The sequence below is a fragment of the Mauremys reevesii genome, linkage group 1 (assembly GCF_016161935.1).
Source record: "Mauremys reevesii isolate NIE-2019 linkage group 1, ASM1616193v1, whole genome shotgun sequence".
Taxonomy (NCBI): Eukaryota; Metazoa; Chordata; order Testudines; family Geoemydidae; genus Mauremys; species Mauremys reevesii.
In genome coordinates this window covers 269,421,533-269,440,030 of record NC_052623.1, presented here as the reverse complement: position 1 = coordinate 269,440,030, position 18,498 = coordinate 269,421,533, and the positions used below count along the sequence as shown (strand labels likewise).

The 18,498-nt window shown below is 45.2% G+C and overlaps 1 protein-coding gene across 1 annotated transcript in view; it reads right to left on the bottom strand.

The window, feature by feature from the left end:
• ADSL (adenylosuccinate lyase) overlaps window positions 1-18,092 on the bottom strand; it is a 43,045-nt gene extending 24,953 nt beyond the window's left edge. Inside the window, exons 1-4 of the mRNA XM_039489377.1 lie at window positions 17,644-18,092; window positions 2,624-2,827; window positions 1,272-1,316; window positions 430-509 (exon numbers count right to left, since the gene is read on the bottom strand). Coding sequence (XP_039345311.1) covers window positions 430-509; window positions 1,272-1,316; window positions 2,624-2,827; window positions 17,644-17,799 — 485 coding nt within the window. The 5' untranslated portion in view covers window positions 17,800-18,092. The remainder of the gene's footprint in view (window positions 1-429; window positions 510-1,271; window positions 1,317-2,623; window positions 2,828-17,643) is intronic.
• Between the last annotated feature and the right edge of the window lie 406 nt (window positions 18,093-18,498).

Below are 18,498 nucleotides of genomic sequence, written 5' to 3'. Positions count from 1 at the left end.
CTCTACATTAAGGAATTGAACAGCTGCCAGCAATAGGTTTTCCTGAACTGCTGTTGAAAACAGATTAAGTGACAGTATAGACAGAAAGGGTCACAGGAACTTGGCATCCAAGCACAAGTTTGGTATAAGTCCCAACCATGCTTTCTGTAACAGTGGTTTTGTACCATTTACACCAGCAGTTACATTATTTTTAGCACAGGTTCAAAGAGAGCAATTGCTGACAGCTGCGGTTCAGTTGCCTAGTGTAAAAGGAGACTTAAGCATCTATCCCTTTTTTCAAACTCACTGCTGCTGGATCTTGAGACATAGGATAGTGAGCTCAACTGATCGGGGGGGGGGAAGAAAATGTGAGATAAACCCGGCAGCAGGAGCACCCTCCATCTAATGAGTAGATTCTGAAATTAAAGGAAAAGCTCTTGGGCTACTTACTGGTAGTGAGTGAAACCCAGGGTAGGTAAGTCAGCGTACTGCTCAGCAAAATCAGCCAGCCGGCTAATCACCGTGGCGAGCTGATGAGGGTGGGGGATGGGACAAAACAGGCAGAGAGTCAGAAAAGGAATTGCAGTGTAGAGAGAAGTTACAAGCTAACCTTGAACTGTCTTGGTACAGTGCTGACACATGCTTAAGCATGATAGCAGTGGGAAATGGATTAAAAAGCATATAACACTTAACTGGATCAATTTCTACAGCCACTAGGAGGCTTCACATTTATTTGTCACTTGAGGCTGCATGCACAAGTTTTGCTCCCTATAAAACTTAGACACACAGGAATGCTCACACCAGATTGGATCACTAGCCAGTCTAGTTTGTTTACCACCTCCACCAGCACCTGCTGGGTGAGTGGTTAACCATTTAGTTCTCTCTTTTCAGGACTGGGACAAGTAAAACGAAGCCACTTCTGGCACAACAGACCCTCCCACTTCCATACAGCCCCTCAGGAAGCAAGAGGCCTTGGGGTAGGCTGGGGAGAGGCAAGAGATCACGTGGAGTTAAGGACTGCTCACCCACTCCACAGTAGAGTCAGCCACTTTATCCTGGGTGTCCAAATCCCAGAGGAACTCCACCTCACCAGCATCTAGGGTGACCAGATGTCCCGATTTTATAGGGACAGTCCCGATTTTTACCCCCCACCCCTGTCCAGATTTTTCACACTTGCTGTCTGGTCACCCTACCAGCATCTACCCAGAGACCAACTAGGATAAACATCATTCACCCAGAGGCCATCAGCTGTGTCCACCTGCAGGATGCTGCGCACATGACCTCTCTCTCACCTTGGGCAGCAGCAGGTTGAACCCATCGCGGAGAACAATCAGGTCCTGGAGGAAAGGAGAAAGAAATTTCAGTTCAACTCTGCTTGAGAGCCATCTGCTCACTCCCCTTTCTCATTTGTGGGAGGGAGAGGTTCTAGCCTCTCTGAACACACAGCTGCCATGGATAATTAAACTGTTCTTCCCTCCCAAGGAATCTCTAAGAAAGAGCCTCTCCATTTCTCATCCTAAAACTCTCTCTTTCCTGAATCAAAATGCTGTATCAGGGGGACCTTCTTTAAGCCAAGGAGGACTGGATATTTGTCAGGGCCCATCATTGCTTCTATATCAGCCAGAACGGGTCCTGCAGAGCAACATGAATCCTGTTCAAACCCTCTTGGGTGGAAATCATGCTTTTGTAGAGTTCCCAGTGCCCCAAGAGGATGGGACTAAATCCTAATAGCCCCACATGGAAGTGCAGGCACTGCTTGCCACAGATCTACAGTTTCAAGACTTCACTTCAAAAAGGCTGGCTGGCCTGGTAGAGCTTTCCTTTACCCTTCTCTGGTGCAATCAAATATAGCTGAGTCCAAATGGTATGGGAAAAGCAGCTGCCAAGCTGCTGAAGTCCAGGCAAAATGCAGGACTGCCACAAGAGAAGAGCAAAAGTGCACTACCAGGTCTCGTCGAACAAAAGGAACAACAGTGGGCGTGATGAGTTTGGGAGGGGTTGGGGAAGACAGCAACATGCTGGGGAATAACACTATTTTGTATTAGTTTTGTACAGACCACCCCCCAACCATGACAGAAGCAAATACTGAAGAGCAGGACATTATGTGTGTGTGTGTGGGGGGGGGGTGTATACAAGATTCTTATCCATTCTGTTGACCCTGAATATCTTTTATCCTACTGAAACAATCCAGATTTTCCATACAACAATTGAAAGCTCATGATCTGCAGATGTCAAAAGTGGCCTTGATTTCTCAATCAGTGAACTGGTGACCAACTGGCATGACCAACAGGTCACGCAGACTTTTTTTCTTTGCGCAACTCACATGATTGTGAGTTTCCCTAGTTTAAAGCAACAGATGACACACAAGCGGGGCTTAGTAAGTGCTGTTTGAGGATGGATCTTGCTTCATGCCAAAAAGAGTGCAGCATTGCTTTGCAGCTGTCAGTGTGTTTAGGAGAACTAGAACTCCAGCCAGCACTGACTAAAATAGTCTGTAGTGAGATTGGGACAGGGGGAATTAACTTTCAAAAAATTCTATTTGGAGATTTTATTTTTAAAAGTAAGTTTATTTTAAACTAGCAAGAGAGCAGCATTTGGTGGGTTTGTTGCATCTCTCTAGAGAACAAACTTGGTATTATTTTACCGTGTTATCGCCCACATAGCAGGAAGTGGCTCCAAGATGAATGATAGCAGCAGCTTTTGGACAACAGTGGGCAAAGGTATGCACGTGAGCCATCACATCATGACGCAACCTCTTCTCCTCCTCAGCTGCCATCTTGAAGTCTATGTTATCCAGGTTTGCTTCCATCTCTTGGATTTGCTCATCTGTGATAGGCAGTCCCAGTGACTGAAGGGAGAAAAAAAAAGCAAACAAAAAAGCTATCTCCCTCTGACAGAAAGAACCCAAACCAGGTGGAGACAGAAGCAATACACATTTTAACCCCATATAACTCCTCTTGGATTATTGTCAATTAGAGATTCTTGTGGGTGAAAGGCCACATGATGGGACTGCAATAGCAAATGATTTAGTTCAGGGGTTCTCAAACTTTTTCAATAGGGTAGCCTATATATTAGCGTCTCTTGGTCACCATTCCCCTCTGAGCCACAATTACATTAACATCCTTGTGACAACAGCAGCAATTGCGTCCATGGAAAAGCACTTTCAGGAAAGTAATGTATTAGAGTTTCTCTTGATGCAATTTAGTGTCTGGAAAGGAGAAGCACCACCATGTGAACCTGCCAGCAAAACACTGCAGACCATCAGTTGTCCACAGTTTGGAAACCTTTGCTTTATGTAAGTACCAAGCCCTCTATTTTCTGTTGCTTGTAACTTTCTGAATTTTTTTCCTTCATAGACCCCATCTTAGCTCAAAACTAAAATGTCTCAGAAGTTGGGGTAAATCAATTCAGTCACTTGGCTTAGACAAGTGAGGTAAACAGCACACATTTGTCACTTGAAAAAAAAATATTGCTACACTTCCCCTCCCCCCACTTAATTTACATAAAACTGGAGTAGCAGATTTCAGACTGGCAAACAGTTAGTATTCCATGCGGAACAGCCACTAGGCTGTGCTTAAAAAAAAAAATGGAAGTCATTTTGGAGGGACAGCTACTGAAAAAAATTACACTTGTTTGAAAAGTTATTTTACCTACTATGTTTTACAAGTAATACCTTAGAATATTATAATTTGAAGATGTATAATTAGGCAGTTAGATTCCCATTCTGTTTGTGTGCATCTTTCATACAGCAACAGGGGAAAATTAAAATGGGAAAATGTAATAAACCACAAGAGTTAGCAGGAATCCACAAAACTGACTAGCTGGCAGTTTGATACCATTCCTTTAAAGTTAAAGGTTTAAAGCTAGGTGTTTGCACATGCGCATAAGTAACTGTGTGTTTCAATTGTGCAAAAGTGCATGTCCCACAATCTGAGCTGGCAGACAGTATTTTGCTATATTCCTTATTATCTGGTCTACACAATTATGCTTTTGTACAAATCTCAAAAACATGGAATTGTGCAAGTTATCAAGGTCAAGAAGATAGTTTCTCCTAATTTAACAGTACTTCCATTTTTATGCAAAATGGCACCTGCTGGCACTGTCCTGCAGCTCTCTCCTTTTGGTGAGAGAATTAATGCAACAAAACACACTAAATTCTCAATGTCAGTGCTGGATTAAACACATCTCAGGATAATCAAAAGATAAGGATTTGAGACCAACAATAACTCAGCTCTACTTCTCAGACACTGTATTTTTAGTTCAGTGGTTTTCAACCTTTCCCATCTGGGACCCAAAATCCATCCACAGATTGGGACTCATCCAAATCCCAAAACTCTTTGGGGCAGCAAAAGATTGTGGACCTGGATTCACAGCAAGAACTCACAACTGGTTTGCATGGAGGCACTAAACAGAGAAGTTTGGAGTGTTAGGAGGAGTTGCTGGTAGTGGATGATGCTCCGCCTGAGGATGCATCAAGCTCTGCTCCTGGTGAAGGACTGAGAAGAAGGAAAGGACTGCAGTGGGAGAGCTGTGACAGGACAGAAATGGATCTGTGGCAGGGCAGCAGCAGGGAAGGAAGGAAATAACTTGGAGTTACTTTAAGTCAAAGTTGCGGAAACTGTCTGAAGCCTGCATCCCAAAAAAAGGACAAAATTCGTAAGGAAGGGATGCAAACCAAGATGGATGAGCAAGGATCTCAAACAGATTAGGAGAAAGCAGAAGCCTACAAGAATGGAAGATGGGACGGATCAGCAGGGAAAGATACCTGCTGGAGGTCAGAAAGTATAGAGAAAAAGTGAGAAACTACCAAAGACAAGCAGAGTTGGACCTTGTAAAGGAAATTAAACCTACAGTAAGAGGTTCTATAGCCATATAAATAAAAAGAAAACAAATAAAGAAGTGGGACTGGCTAAACACTGAGGATGGGGTGGAGATTAAAGATAATCTAGGCATGGCCCAACACAATACTTTGCCTCAGTTTTTAATAAGGGTAATGAGGATTTTAGGAGTAGTAGCAGGGTGACTAATGGAAATGAGGACATGGAAGTAGAAATTGCCACATCTGAGGTGGAAGTCAAACTCAAACAATTTAATGAGACTAAACTGGGGGGCCCGGATAATCTCCATCCAAGAATATTTAAGGAACAGGCACACAAAATTAAACCCAATAGCAAGAATTTTTAATGAATCTATAAACTCGGGAGTTGTACCCTGTGACTGGAGAACTGCTAATAAAGTACCTATTTTTAAGAAAGGGGAAAATATGACCAGGAAACTACTGGCCTGTTAGTTTGGCCTCAATTGTATGCAAGGTTTTGGAACAAATTTTGAAAGACAAAGTAGCTAAGGACATAGTGGTAAATGGCAGTTGGGATAAAATACAACATGGTTTTACAAAAGGTAGATCATGCCAGACCAACCTGATCTCTAAGATGAGAACTGATTTTTTTTTTCGACAAAGGAAATGCAATAGTTCTAATCTATCTGGATTTCAGTAAATTTTCACCTGGGAAATTATTAGTTAAACTGGAGAAGATGGGGATTAATATGAGAATTGAAAGGTGGATAAGGAACTAGCTACATAGGGAACTACAACAGGTCATATGAAAGGTGAACTGTCAGACTGGAGTGGAGCTCTTCAAGGATCGCTTTTGGGAACAATCTTATTTAACATTTTTATTAATAACATTGGCACAAAAAATGGAAGTGTGCTAATAAAACTTGCAGATGACACAAAGTTTGAAGGAATTGCCAATATGGAGAAGGACCAGAATATCATACAAGATGATAGCATTTTAAAAGCGGTTTTCTTTCCAGGAGAAGGAAACCAATTGGCTGAAGTGTGATATGGGGATCTAGTATTATTGCACTCAGACAGGAGAGCTGGTGAGACAGAGGGATTTCCTGGAGAACACATTAGCTAATTACTACCAAAATGGAACTAAAAACAATATGCTTCAGGAAGGGCAACAGAACCTTGAGTATCCAGACCCAACAAGAAAGTCACTTGGCCCCACAGTGCTGTCACCAAGCCATATGGGTACATGGCCATAACTCTGCATCATAGCACACAGATAATTCTGTAAGCAATATGATGCAATAATAAGCTAATATCACTGGTGTATTTTACTCTACTAGAGAAGGAACACTGCTATTCAAGTCTCATCTCCAGAAATAGTTATAGGAAAGATCCATCCAACAGACTCTTGTGCTCATAAATATCTGACCCATGTGGAAAAGCCAGTCACGGTATGAGAGCAGAGACAGCCCCACAGAGAGAAGAAAACCGAACCTCAGGAAACAGTTACAATTGCTACAAAAAAGCACTCAAGATAAGGGCAGTGCCATGTCAAACACTGCTGTTGCACAACCACAAACATCGTGATACCTCTCCCCCATGGCTCTGCAGCAGTACAGATGGTGTCATGGGGAGGTGGACATATGGCAGCTTATGTCGACCTAGCTGTGCATGTCTATATACTTAAATTTTGCTCCCACCAGCATAACTGCTCTGCTATGCCAATGTAACACCACCTCTCCAACCGGTGTAGAGTCAAGATCAATGTAGTTCGGTCAAAGCAGTGTCAGTGTAGACACTGTATTACTTACACCAACTGTTACTGGCCTCCAAGAGCTGTCCCACAATGCCCCACAATGACTGCTCTGGTAACTGTTGTGAACTCCGCTGCCCAGGGGCTCAATGGACAGGAAGCCATCCATGGCATTTAAAGCCCTGCCAATTTTTTAAATTCCTTTTCCTGGTTGCCTGGCTTGGTGAGCACACCTAGCAGCTCTCCATTGTTGTGTGCAACCACCCATGCCGGCTATACGCTGCAGATGCGCTCCTGGCTGGAGTACACAGGTGTTATTGGATCTCCTGTGTCTGTGGTGAGAAGCGGCTGTGCAGACACAGCTCTGATCTAGCTGAAGAAATGTCGACCTCTTCGAGCAGATTGCTCAAGGCATGGAGAAAGGCTACAAGAGGGACCACCAGTAGTGCTGCATAAAAACCAAGGAGCTGCAGCAGGCATACCAGAAGACAAAGGAGGCTAACAATTGATCTGGTGCGGAGCCACAGAGCTGACTCTTTTACAAAGAGCTGCATGCCTTCCTCGGTGGAGACCCCAAGAGCTCCATGGATACTTTGGAGGAGCCTAAGTCAGAGGCTCCCCTGCTATGAACAGTGAGGAGGAGGAGATGGTCGAGGAAGAGGAGGAGTCTGGGGTACACACAACTGGAGGTCCCAACTGCCCTGCAAGCCAGGACATGTTTTGATTCCAGCTAGTCCCAACAGTTGAGCATGGGCAAGATTGATGCAGGGGAAGGAGCCTCTGGTAAGTATGCAATTTGCTTTGAAATTACAGGGATGGAACCTGCAAAACAGCAGGACACAACTGTTGATTTACTCTTTTTTACTTGTGGTAGAACAGTTAGTGAAACAACCAAGAGAGTTGTGTTATCATCTGCTTTTCATTCCCCTCCAGAGTTGGGGGGGGGGGGGGGCCCACAGAGCAGTTTTTTTATGTGCACTGGGATGTTCCATGAATCCTATGTAGGTATCTCGATGAAATCCAATCAATCCAATGCTGAAGGTTTCCGGGGAGGGACAACTTATTTCTTCCACTGAGGTAGGACACTTTCCCACCCACTCAGCAATTACTTCAACAGGCACCATTGCAGTACACAGACTACCATCATATAGGCCCAGGGGGCACTGAGACTCCAGCAGCAGCTGTTGCTCTCTCTGCCTCTGTTATCCTCAGGAATGAAATATCAGCTAAAATCACCCCACTGGTGGAAAATGGTGCCAGTATTCAGTTCCACTGCCCTATAGAACCCCACCCCCTCCTTCCTGAGGACCATACTCACCATGGCTGGTGCTGTGACTGGAGAAGTGAAAATGCAGTGCTTACAACTTGTGGGGATCAAAGGGAGTGAGTTCAGTATCCTAAGGTTTGATTTCTGTTGTGAATACACTGACAATGGTACCCCTGTGTACTGTGTCTGCAGCTTCTGGTATTGTGGCCTTCAGAGGCTTTGTCTACACTGGAACTTCATCGACAAAACTTTTGTCATTTAGGGTGTTGAAAAACAACACCCTCCCGAACGGCAAGTTTTACCGATGGAAAGTGCTGCTGTGAACAGCGCTTTGTTGGCAGGAGAGCGACAAAGCTGCTGCCACTCATGGGGGGATGGAAGTTTTTTGTTGGCAGGAGAGCTTTCTCCCGCCGACAAACAGCAGCTGCACTGCGCACCTTTTAGGAGCATGGCTGCAATGGCACAACCGTGTCGCTAAAAGTGAAGTAGTGTAGACAAAGCCAGAGTCTCCCCCTCCACACCCGCAGAACATCTAGGTCAGATAAAGAGGAAAAAGAAGAGGACTCAGGATAACATGTTCCAGAAATTGCTGCAAGCCTGTGCTGCATCAGAGAATGAGACCAGGGCCTGAAGGATGACAGCATGGAAAAGGAAAGAGTGGAGAGGAGGAAGGCCCAGGAGTCCAAGCAGGACAAGGAGAGAGAGATGCATCGGGACATAATGGGGTTTCTCAGGCAGCAAACAGAGATGCTGCAGACTCTGGTAGACCTGCTGAAGACCCTGGTAGACCTGCAGGTCCAAGAATCCCAGGCTCGCCTCCATCTGCAACCCATACACAACTCAATGTTGGAACCACCTTACACCATCCCACATGGCATCAGGGACACACAGCACTACCAACTGTGAAAGACACGGTTGGTGTATGTGTACCTGACTGTTCTTTCCCCTTCATAAGTTGTATTACCTTAATTTATTAAGTTCTATAATGTTCTACTTTTTTTCCCCTGGTTCGTGCTGTGGAATAAAATTCTGCTTTCTGGAACATAAATCAACTTTATTAGTTCACAACATATGCTGGCTTGTGCTGGGCATGTCTGACACCCACCAATTTCCTGTTACTTCATTTTGTCACAGAACCTACAATATCATTCTCAGACAATATTAATAGGTGCATTGGCAGTGTTGTATTACTACACACACAGCACTCACTACAAGATTCATACCAAGCTGCAAAAGAGCAAGGCTAGGTAGAGCCACACACACTACTCTGGCCCCCATTAAAATGGTCTTTCAAAGCCTCCCTGAGCCATACAGCTCCGTGCTGAGCTCTTCTTATAGAACCTTGTATCTGGCTGTTCAAATTCAGCAGACAGCAATTCACTCCACCTCCGCCCTCCAGCCTGGGGTAAACTTTTCCCCCTTTGCTTCACAGATATCATGCAGCACACAGCTGGAAGCTATAACCATTGGGATAGTTTTTCCACTGAGGGCTAATCTTGTAAGTAGACAATGCCTGCGACCCTTCAAACGACTAAAGGCACATTCAACTGTCATTCTGCAGCTACTGAGCCTGAAGCTGAAGCACTCCTAGGTGCTGTCGAGGTGGTTGGTGTATGGTTTCGTGAGCCATGTTAGCAAAGGGTAGGCTGGGTCCCCGGGATCATTATTGGCATTTTAACATTCCCAACGGTAGTCTGCTGGTGGGGAAAGAAAGTCTTTGCTTGGAGCTTTCTGAACAGTCCTGTGTCCTTAAAGATCCGCGTTTCCCACACTTCACTCCCCCATCAGTTGTCTTCTGTTATAGGCACCTAACTAGAAATACTGCACAACTCCCATGATGGAGTGCAGAGGAAATTGCTTGTGATTGTCTCTAACAGTCTGCGACTGACCAATGACCGAGCTAACAAGTGCTGAGTGCGGCTGACTCCCACTCCATTTCCAGTCCAGGACTGACATCATAAGGCTGTAACTCCTCAGGAATGTGAACACATGGATAAAAATAACAGTCTCCCTCCTCCCAGTGGGGCCAGAGTACTCAAGATATCACAGGACACAACTCCTACTCACTGGAAACAAAATTCTATTTTGAGAGGGCAGAAGAAAAAGGGAGAGCTGGCAGAGAGAAAGGAAGACCGGGAAACCCATAAGCACAAGGTTTGGGAGTCCTCCAATTTAAACAAAACATCCTGCAGATATACACTACACAGTAAAAATAACATATTTTAAATCACTTTTTAAAGTAACACTCGATCATATGTCCAAATTGACATTGCTGTACAGTAACACAAGAAGTCAACAGAAGTAAGAGCCTTTAACAGTGTCAATTTAACTAAAATCACATTTAATTAAAAAATAAAAATAATGCACTAAACATAATCTATCCTTGCAGCGGTCATTGCTGACATTCTAAATTAAACTCGCTACTTTCAAGCTTTCTATAGTCTGAAAGAATGCTTAAATAGATTGTGAAATTATTTAATCCAATTTAAAATTAACTGTTTATCGCTGAGTAGCATTATAAATTGACAAACTTAAATAACATTTTTGCTATCTCTGGCAGACATCTCCATTGTGGTACATTATGGTTATCTTTTTAGTGTTTTCCTCAGAAAGTGATTCCCTCTTGTTTGTAAGTAGATTTTTACATTTACTATAGCTTCTCACTGCGTCTAGAGAGCTGACAGGGAGGAAGATGTAAGGTAGGGCAACCTCTGCTACTCTAGGCACTTGTCCCTTCATACCCTTCCAGTAAGCACAAAGATCCAGTGGATCTGGGATGGGCTCATTCTGAGTGTTGCGCAGAAACACAAGCCATTGGTTCACATGGTTCTGGTGAGGAGTGAGCAAAAGGTGGTAGCTTGCTGTACTGATCAGTGTTTTGTTGCATGGCTGGAATCTGCCTGTCGATACACGTCTTTTGCTGGATGGACATCCCAGTGTTTGGAATTTGGTTAAAGCAAGCTGATAGGTTTCATGCAGATTGTCCAAGTTATTTCTCCTCTCTCTTATGGAGAAGTCATCCAAGGGCGTTTCAGTTCCAGAAAGCAAGTAAGACCTCCATGTCTTCCATAATATCGAAAGCTGTAGGGAAGTGGGTACCATCAAAGATGGTCAGGGCTGTTATCAGTTTGGGGAAAACTTCAGATATGAAAGCCATCTTAAGTTTCAGCAAGTCTGATTTCTCCTGACTGCTAAGTAATGCCAAAAGGTTTGTCACAGCCTGTGCTGATGACTTCTCTTGTTTCAAAAAAGTCCTTGTAGAGATCAATGTGATCTGCATGATATTTTATTGCCTGAAACCAGCTATTTCATCTTATATGTCCTGCTTCAGGGGGACCTTCATGGTGTGCACATCATCTTTGGACTTAAGAAAAGCAACCCATCTTCACTTTCTGGCTGACTTTTTGAAGAAGGCAGATTTCATCCAAGTAATGAAAGATGCCACATCGATAAAGAAGTGACAATGCACCATGTCTCACTTATCAGATTGATTATCGGACACAGATATGTCACATGTACACTGTTGGGCATGACTTATTTCAGTGCTTCTCTGTATGCTTTGATGCAGTACACTGTATTGTCAGTTACAACTCCCCAAACATCAGTGCGGGTGAACTGGTTCTTATTCATTGACACCAGGACAGCCTGTGAGAATGTGGAATGCTTGCAGCTCTCCATGACTAATAGAATCAAATACTGCTGATCTTCAACATCTGAAAAAAAAGATGTATTCTGTTGTCATAATTTTTCTACTTGTTTGTTATTGGAGGATTTCATTAAACTTAAAATTCAGTAATGGAAAAAAATCCAGCTTCAAAATCACTATAGTATCATTTAATGTTAAAAAGGTGTTTTTTTTTTTAAATATATATTATACAGGCATAATATTACAGGTGCACTGCAATACAGAATTTAATTTCCAAATGCATATTAAATATGAAGTGCTTGATAAAATTATTAAATAAGTATTTTTATAGAATAGCTCTAAAATTCTAATGTGGTACTACTTTTCTTTAGGACAATTTTAAGGGGTGATAGCATCCTAAATGTTTTTTCTTAAATTATCTGTACTTTAAATCATAGAAGTGGTTAATCTTTTCAAAATATAAACAAACATTTTCCTAAAGGTCAATACACACCTTATAAAAAATCATCTACTTAAAGGATCAGTCATTACAGTAAAAGAAAAAAAACAACCACATTTATGACTATATTTAGCACACTGCTTTCTCGGATATTTGTTGTCTCTATCACCACGGAAATCTTTCCCCCATGGATTTTGGCCAGCAACGCCACCATGTGCTCCTGATAAACACACAGCAGGTTAATCTGCCAGTGTGCCGCTTCATTTTCAGACAATTCCCTCTCCCCCATCCCCCCCGTCAGTATTTTAAGAGGAAACACTGAAGCGTCGTCATTTCTTCCAACGGGATATCAGCCTCTGCACAGACCACAACAAAATCTTCAACAAACTCCCATCTGGCATCTGCAAATTTCATAGTCTGCAATTGTTCTCTGTAAAGAGTGAGAACCTCAATGATTCTAGTCATATGCGGCACAATTCTTCAGATTTTTTTTTGACATTAGATGATCATTGCAGGTATCTTTTTGGGTCCAGTCTATTGCATGTTGATAGCATTTTCAGAACATCATACTGCCCGATTCATAGACGTCATTAAGGAACTGACTAGCTCTTCCCTTTGGTGTCAGCATGTTGTTTCTTAGCTTTTTGGATGAGCATTTTTCAGTTGTAGAATGCCTTTTAGACATGCTAAATCGTGTATTGAACCACCGGGGGGGGGGGGGGGGGGACGGCACTAGTAGTAGCAGGCCAGGTGTTGAAGCAACAGTCAGTTAATCTACAGTGGTGGTGAAGGGCAAAAAAGCATTCTCATTTTGTGTGTACATGTGAGTCTTTGAAACTTCCCACACTGTATAAAATTTGTGTAAGTAGGTTTCATATATGCTATTTCATTTTCTACTGCCAAACGTCTATTTTTTGTATAGCGTTGGAGTCTGTTATTGTTTTGATTCCATGATTCCATCCGTGTTCTCATTAATGCTGATTTCACAGGGCCCTAGCCACTGGCTCATTGAGTCGACGTTAGGATCTCACCTTTGACAATGTCCAGTACCTGACACTTCAGAGTAAGGTGCCCATTTAATGCATATATTATTTTGATGTAGGCAACAAAGCAGTGCCATGGTCCCAGGAGCAGAAAGGAGGCACGATAATGAGACTGTGCATTGCCTGTTCACACTCTAGTACAGAGGTAGTGAATAGGTGGACCGCAGGCCAAATCCAAACCACCAGATACTTTTGAATGGCCCATGAAATCTTTTTTATTTAGTTATTATTGTCATCAATGTTATTGGAGTGTGAAAAATCTCTCTCTGGAATCTGGACCTTGGATATACCTTGGCCAAGAAATTCAGACCTTGACAAAAAATAATTGACTACCCCTGCTCTAGTGCAACGATCCTCTGCCCTGCAAAACTGGAGAGCCAACTTAACAGTCAACAAAACAACAGGCAGCCACAGGGTTTGAGTGTTGACCTAACACTCCACTGCAAATTTTGTGTTCCAGTGTGTTTGTCATGTATCAATACAAATATGCTTGCTAAGTCATGATGGTATAAGTTGGGTGAACCTACTATATGGTGACTGCACAAGTGACTGGAAAACTGTACTCAGAGAATAGTTATCAAAGGTTCACAATCAAGCTGGAAGGGCATATCGAGTGGAGTTCCACAGGGATCTGTCCTGGGTCCAGTTCTATTTAATACCTTCATAAAGGATTTGGATATTGGTATAGAAAGTACACTTATAAAGTCTGCAGATTATACCAAGATGGGAGGGGTTGCAAGCAGTTTGGAGGACAGGATTAGAATTCAAAATTATCTTGAAAAACTGAAGAAATGGTCTGAATTAAATAGGATGAAATTCAATAAGGACAAATTCAAAGTTACTACACTTAGGCAGGAATAATCAAGTGCACAAATACAAATTGGGAAATGACTGTCTAGGAGGGAATACTGCAGAAAGGGATCTGGGGGTTATAGTGGACCACAAACTAAATATGAGCCAACAACGTAATAATGTTGCAAAAAAAAGAAAACATTTTGGAATGTATTAGCAGGATTGTTGCAAGCAAGATAAGAGAAGTAATTCTTCCACTCTACTCAGCATAGATAAGGCTTCCACTGGAGCACTGTGTCCAGTTCTGGGCACCACACTTCAGGAAAGATATGAATAAACTGGAGAAAGTCCAGAGGGGAGCAACAAAAATAGTTAAAAGTCTAGAAAACACGACCTGTGAAGAGACTGAAAAAATTGGGTTTGTGTAGTCTGGAGAAGAGAAGACTGAGGCTGGGAGGGGCATGAAAAGTCTTAAAGTACGTAAAAGGTTGTTATAGAGAGGAAGGTGATAAATTGTTCTCCTCAACCACTGAGGACAGGTCAAGAAGTAATGGGTTTAAACTGAAGCAAGGGAGATTTAGGGCTTGGCTACACTGGAGAGTTGCAGTGCTGGTAGAGGCTTTACAGCGCTGCAACTTAGTAACTGTCCACACCTGCAAGGCACATCCAGCGCTGCAACTCCCTGGCTGCAGCGCTGGCTGTACACCTGGTCTGCTTGGGGTATAACGAGTGCAGCACTGGTGATGCAGCACTGCTCGTCAAGTGTGGCCACACACCAGCGCTGTTATTGGCCTCCAGGGTATTAGGAGATATCCCAGAATGCTTTTAACTAAATTACTCTCTTTATTTTGTTATGATGCCTCTCTTTGTTTTGTTGTGAACTCGGGGCTCCAGGAGCTGCTTATCTAAAAAACAAACACAGCTACTGTTTGCTGTGATCAATCTGTGACTGACTGTGAACAATCAATTGAGATAACCCACTACCTTGCTGTGAATGAGGCAGGCAGGGGGATGAGTGTTTGCTAGAGGAGAGAAACAGCGGTGGGGGAGCGGGAGAAAGGGAGTCCGTTGGAGCAGCTGCTTATCTGGTCAGCAGGCTATTTACAGTTAAGAGGAAATTTTCAGATTTTGCAAGGCAGGGAGCTGACACACAGTGTCGGCTCCAAAAATCCACTCTCTCTCTCTCCCCCGCTCCCTGTCACACTCCACCCCACCCCCCTCTTTTGAAAAGCACGTTGCTGCCACATGAACGCTGGGATAGCTGCCCGTAATGCACCACTCCCAACAGCGCTGCAAATGCGGCCACACTGCAGCGCTGGTAGCTGTGAGTGTGGACACACACCATTGCTTTCCCTACACAGCTGTACGAACACAGCTGTAACTCCCAGCGCTGCACATCTGCAAGTGTAGCCAAGCCCTTAGGTTGGACATTAGGAAAAACTTTCTAATTGTAACGGTAGTTAAGCACTGGAACAAATTATGTAGGGAGATTGTGGAATCTCAGTCATTTAAGGTTTTTAAGAACCAATTAAACAAACACCTGTCAGGGATGGTCTAGATCAGGGGTTCTCAAACTGTGGGTCAGGACCCCAAACTGAGTCAGAACCCCATTTAAATGGGGTTGCCAAGGCTGGTATTAGACTTTCTGGGGCCTAGGGCCGAAGCCAACGCCCGAGCCCCACCGCCCTGGGAGGGGGGCTAAGGTTACATGCCCCCTGCCCAGGACAGATGCCCTTGGGCTTCAGCTTTGTCCCCTCCTCCCACCCAGGGTGGCAGGGATAGGGTAGGCTTGGGTTCCAGTCCCCCATCCTGCGGTCATGTAGTAATTTTTGTCAGAAGGGGGGCATGGTGCAATGAAGTTTGAGAACCACTGGTCCAGATAATACTTAGTCCTGCCTCAGTGCAGAGAACTGGAATAGGTGACCTACTAAAGTCCCTTTCGGTCCTACATTTTAATGATTATTTAATGTCTTGGCTCTCTGCAAATCCATTCAGCACAGTCTGTCTTTTCCAACCACTCCCCCTCATGGTTACTAGGAAAAAGCCTGGAGTAAGTCTCCTCTTCCTTCAATTTCCACGTTCTAAGTGCTTGGACTGATAGGATCAGTTCCTAGCATCAACAGTTTGTTCTTTCAATTTCACTGTACTACTGTGTATGTATCGGGCAATGTAGCAAGCACTCCTGGGATGAGCATTCTGTTCACTCTGCCCAAGATTAATCTAATCCCAGAAATATGGGCTCCATAAGAGCCATTGGCTGAGGATCACTTTAATGACTGCATATGGCACAGATTTACATCAAGGTGAGGACACTTTAAATATTAGAATATTCCAGGTCAGCCAAGTCCCCTGGCAGGCAAGCAGCTCACTAATGGAAGAAAGGCTCAAAAGATAAAACACTTCTTTCCTTACATAAGAAATGTTTACAGTAGCTTTATGAAACTCACTTCACAGAGGAATGGAGAGTTCAGGGGGAGTGTAGGTAAAACAAAAAGTTACAGCTTGGTAGTCTGGTCAATAACCTCTTTTCTGAACGGTACCATGCTGCATTACAGAGGATGACCTGCACAGAACTGCATATGAAGTTAGGCTTGTGCCCTTTTTTGCTTTTTTTAAATGATGTATATAGGTGGCCTGAAAGATGGGATTTTTGCTTATGTTTTTCTCTGCTTAGCTTAGAAACATCAAGAATAATCAAGACTCCCTGCTTTTGCTGGAGAACCCAGGAGAAGTCGCAAGGATGTTTATTGTGAGCTCTAACATAATAACTGATACGGTGAAGGTGCTGCATCTTTGATAAAAGCTTCCTTTAAACTAAAATGCTAGTCATCAAAATTAAATAATGTTAAAAAATATGTTAAACGGTCCAAATAAAAATCTCTTCTCCCTCGCTCAAGTGATGTCATTGTTCACTAGCTCTTCAGTTATCAAAGACTCTCCCTGCCTAGATTTCTAATTCGAAATATCAGCAGGAAAAAAAAAAAAATTCAGGCCTTCCTTATACAGCACACAGGTGCAAAACGGGGCATAAATCCATTTCTCCCCCTTCTCACTTTGCAGATCGCCTTTGCAGCAGATTGTACAGTGAAGAGCAAAAGAACAGAGAAGCGTAAGGATCAATCTTGGGTTTTAATCTGGGTGGGCAATGTACTGCGACACATATGATGTACTACATTAACTTCTGCCAATACTGCTGTAGTTTATTATGACAAAGAAGGATTTGAACTTCAGCCACTAGCTCCCTGCATGAGTTTTGTGTACAATCAGACCTAGCTGGAAAGCTGCGTGAAGGTGAAGAAAGCCACCTCTGGAAACCAGAATCTGTCTTCTCTCTCCTTGCACCTTCCCAGTCAGCCAAGGTCTCCTTTGTGGTACCTTCTCTTTTCCTCAGGTTGGGATCCCATTTCCCCCTCTTACCGAAATCGGCTACAGCGTTAGCACCCCCATCTCCCAGTCCGCAGGCTAGTTTCCTCTTTCTTAATCCCATCCCTCAAGATTAGGAGATTCTGCTCTCTTTGCCTCTAACCCGACTCCAAAGCCTGGGGCAGGCGGACACCCGGGTTAGGAGAGTGGCTGGGCTTTCCCCCTTCCTCGCCCCCCACGCAGCGAACTCCAACCGCGCCGCTGCGAAAGGGCGGCCAGGCGGAAGCCCTCCACGTGCCGCATCGCCCCCGCCCCCGGCAGCAGGGTCCGGCGATCAGCGCCACGGGCGAGCAGTCAGCAGCGCCGGCTCCGCCGCGGGGCCCCCGGGGCAGCCCCCGAACCGCCGCCTGCCTCAGTTTCCCCCTCTGTCAAACGCGCATCCCTCCCCCGGGGCGGACCTGGCAGCTGCTCCTGCCCCCCCCCCGCCGTGGGGCCGGGCCCGTGGGATCCCCCCACGGCGCGCGGGGCAGAGGTCGCGGGGCCGGGCTCGGTCCCACCGGTACCTTCTCCGCCTGGGCCAGGTAGAGCCAGAGCCGCCGCCACGTGCCGAACTTCCGCCTCTCGCTGAAGTTGAAGCCCATCTCGGGGCTGGCGTAGCGCGACACCAGCGGCGAGCGGTAGCGGCTGAACGCGTCCGCCTCAGCGCCGGGCGCCGCCATGGCCCGAGCGAGCAGCGCTGGAACCGCACACGCCGGCTGCACGTCAGGCTCGTGAAAGAGCGCGAGAGGCTCCCGCCCTCCCCGGTGTGGAATTCGGCAGGAGGTCGGGAGGGTAGAGCGTGGCCGCGCTGACCGTCGTAAAACAGCCTCGTCCTCCTCCGAGCGTGAAATACGGCAGGAGGTTAGTGCGGCAGGGGAGGGCGCAGCGCCCAGGGCTGGAGGGAGGGTCCCGGTGCGTGGCCAGAGCCGGGAGCCGGGCAGGCTCCGCTCCCTACAGCCTTCCCTGGAGGCTCCTGCTGGGCTTTGCCCGCCCCCAGCAGCGGCTCCTCCCCCTGCCCGGTAACAGCTACCACCGAGGGGTCCGGCCCCGCTACGGCTTGTCTACACGGGGCGGCGGGGTTAAATCCGATTTCCAGAGCCTCTCACTTCGTCTCCCTTTATTACTGCTCGCTCACAGCCGCCTCCCTGCTGCTCTGGTCAGCACCGAAGGGCCAGGGCTTCTGGGCACCCCCTAATTCCTGAGCTAGATCTGCCCATTCCTCCCCACCTCCACTTTACCCCCTCACTGCAAACTGGGCAGCTGCAGCTTATGTATCTTGAGCTAAATGGCCCAAGGCCTAGAAGAAAACAACTCTCTAGTGAACCAGTTCTCGCTTTCCACAGCTGGCGCTTTACACCCAGTGCCACTAACCTGGACAG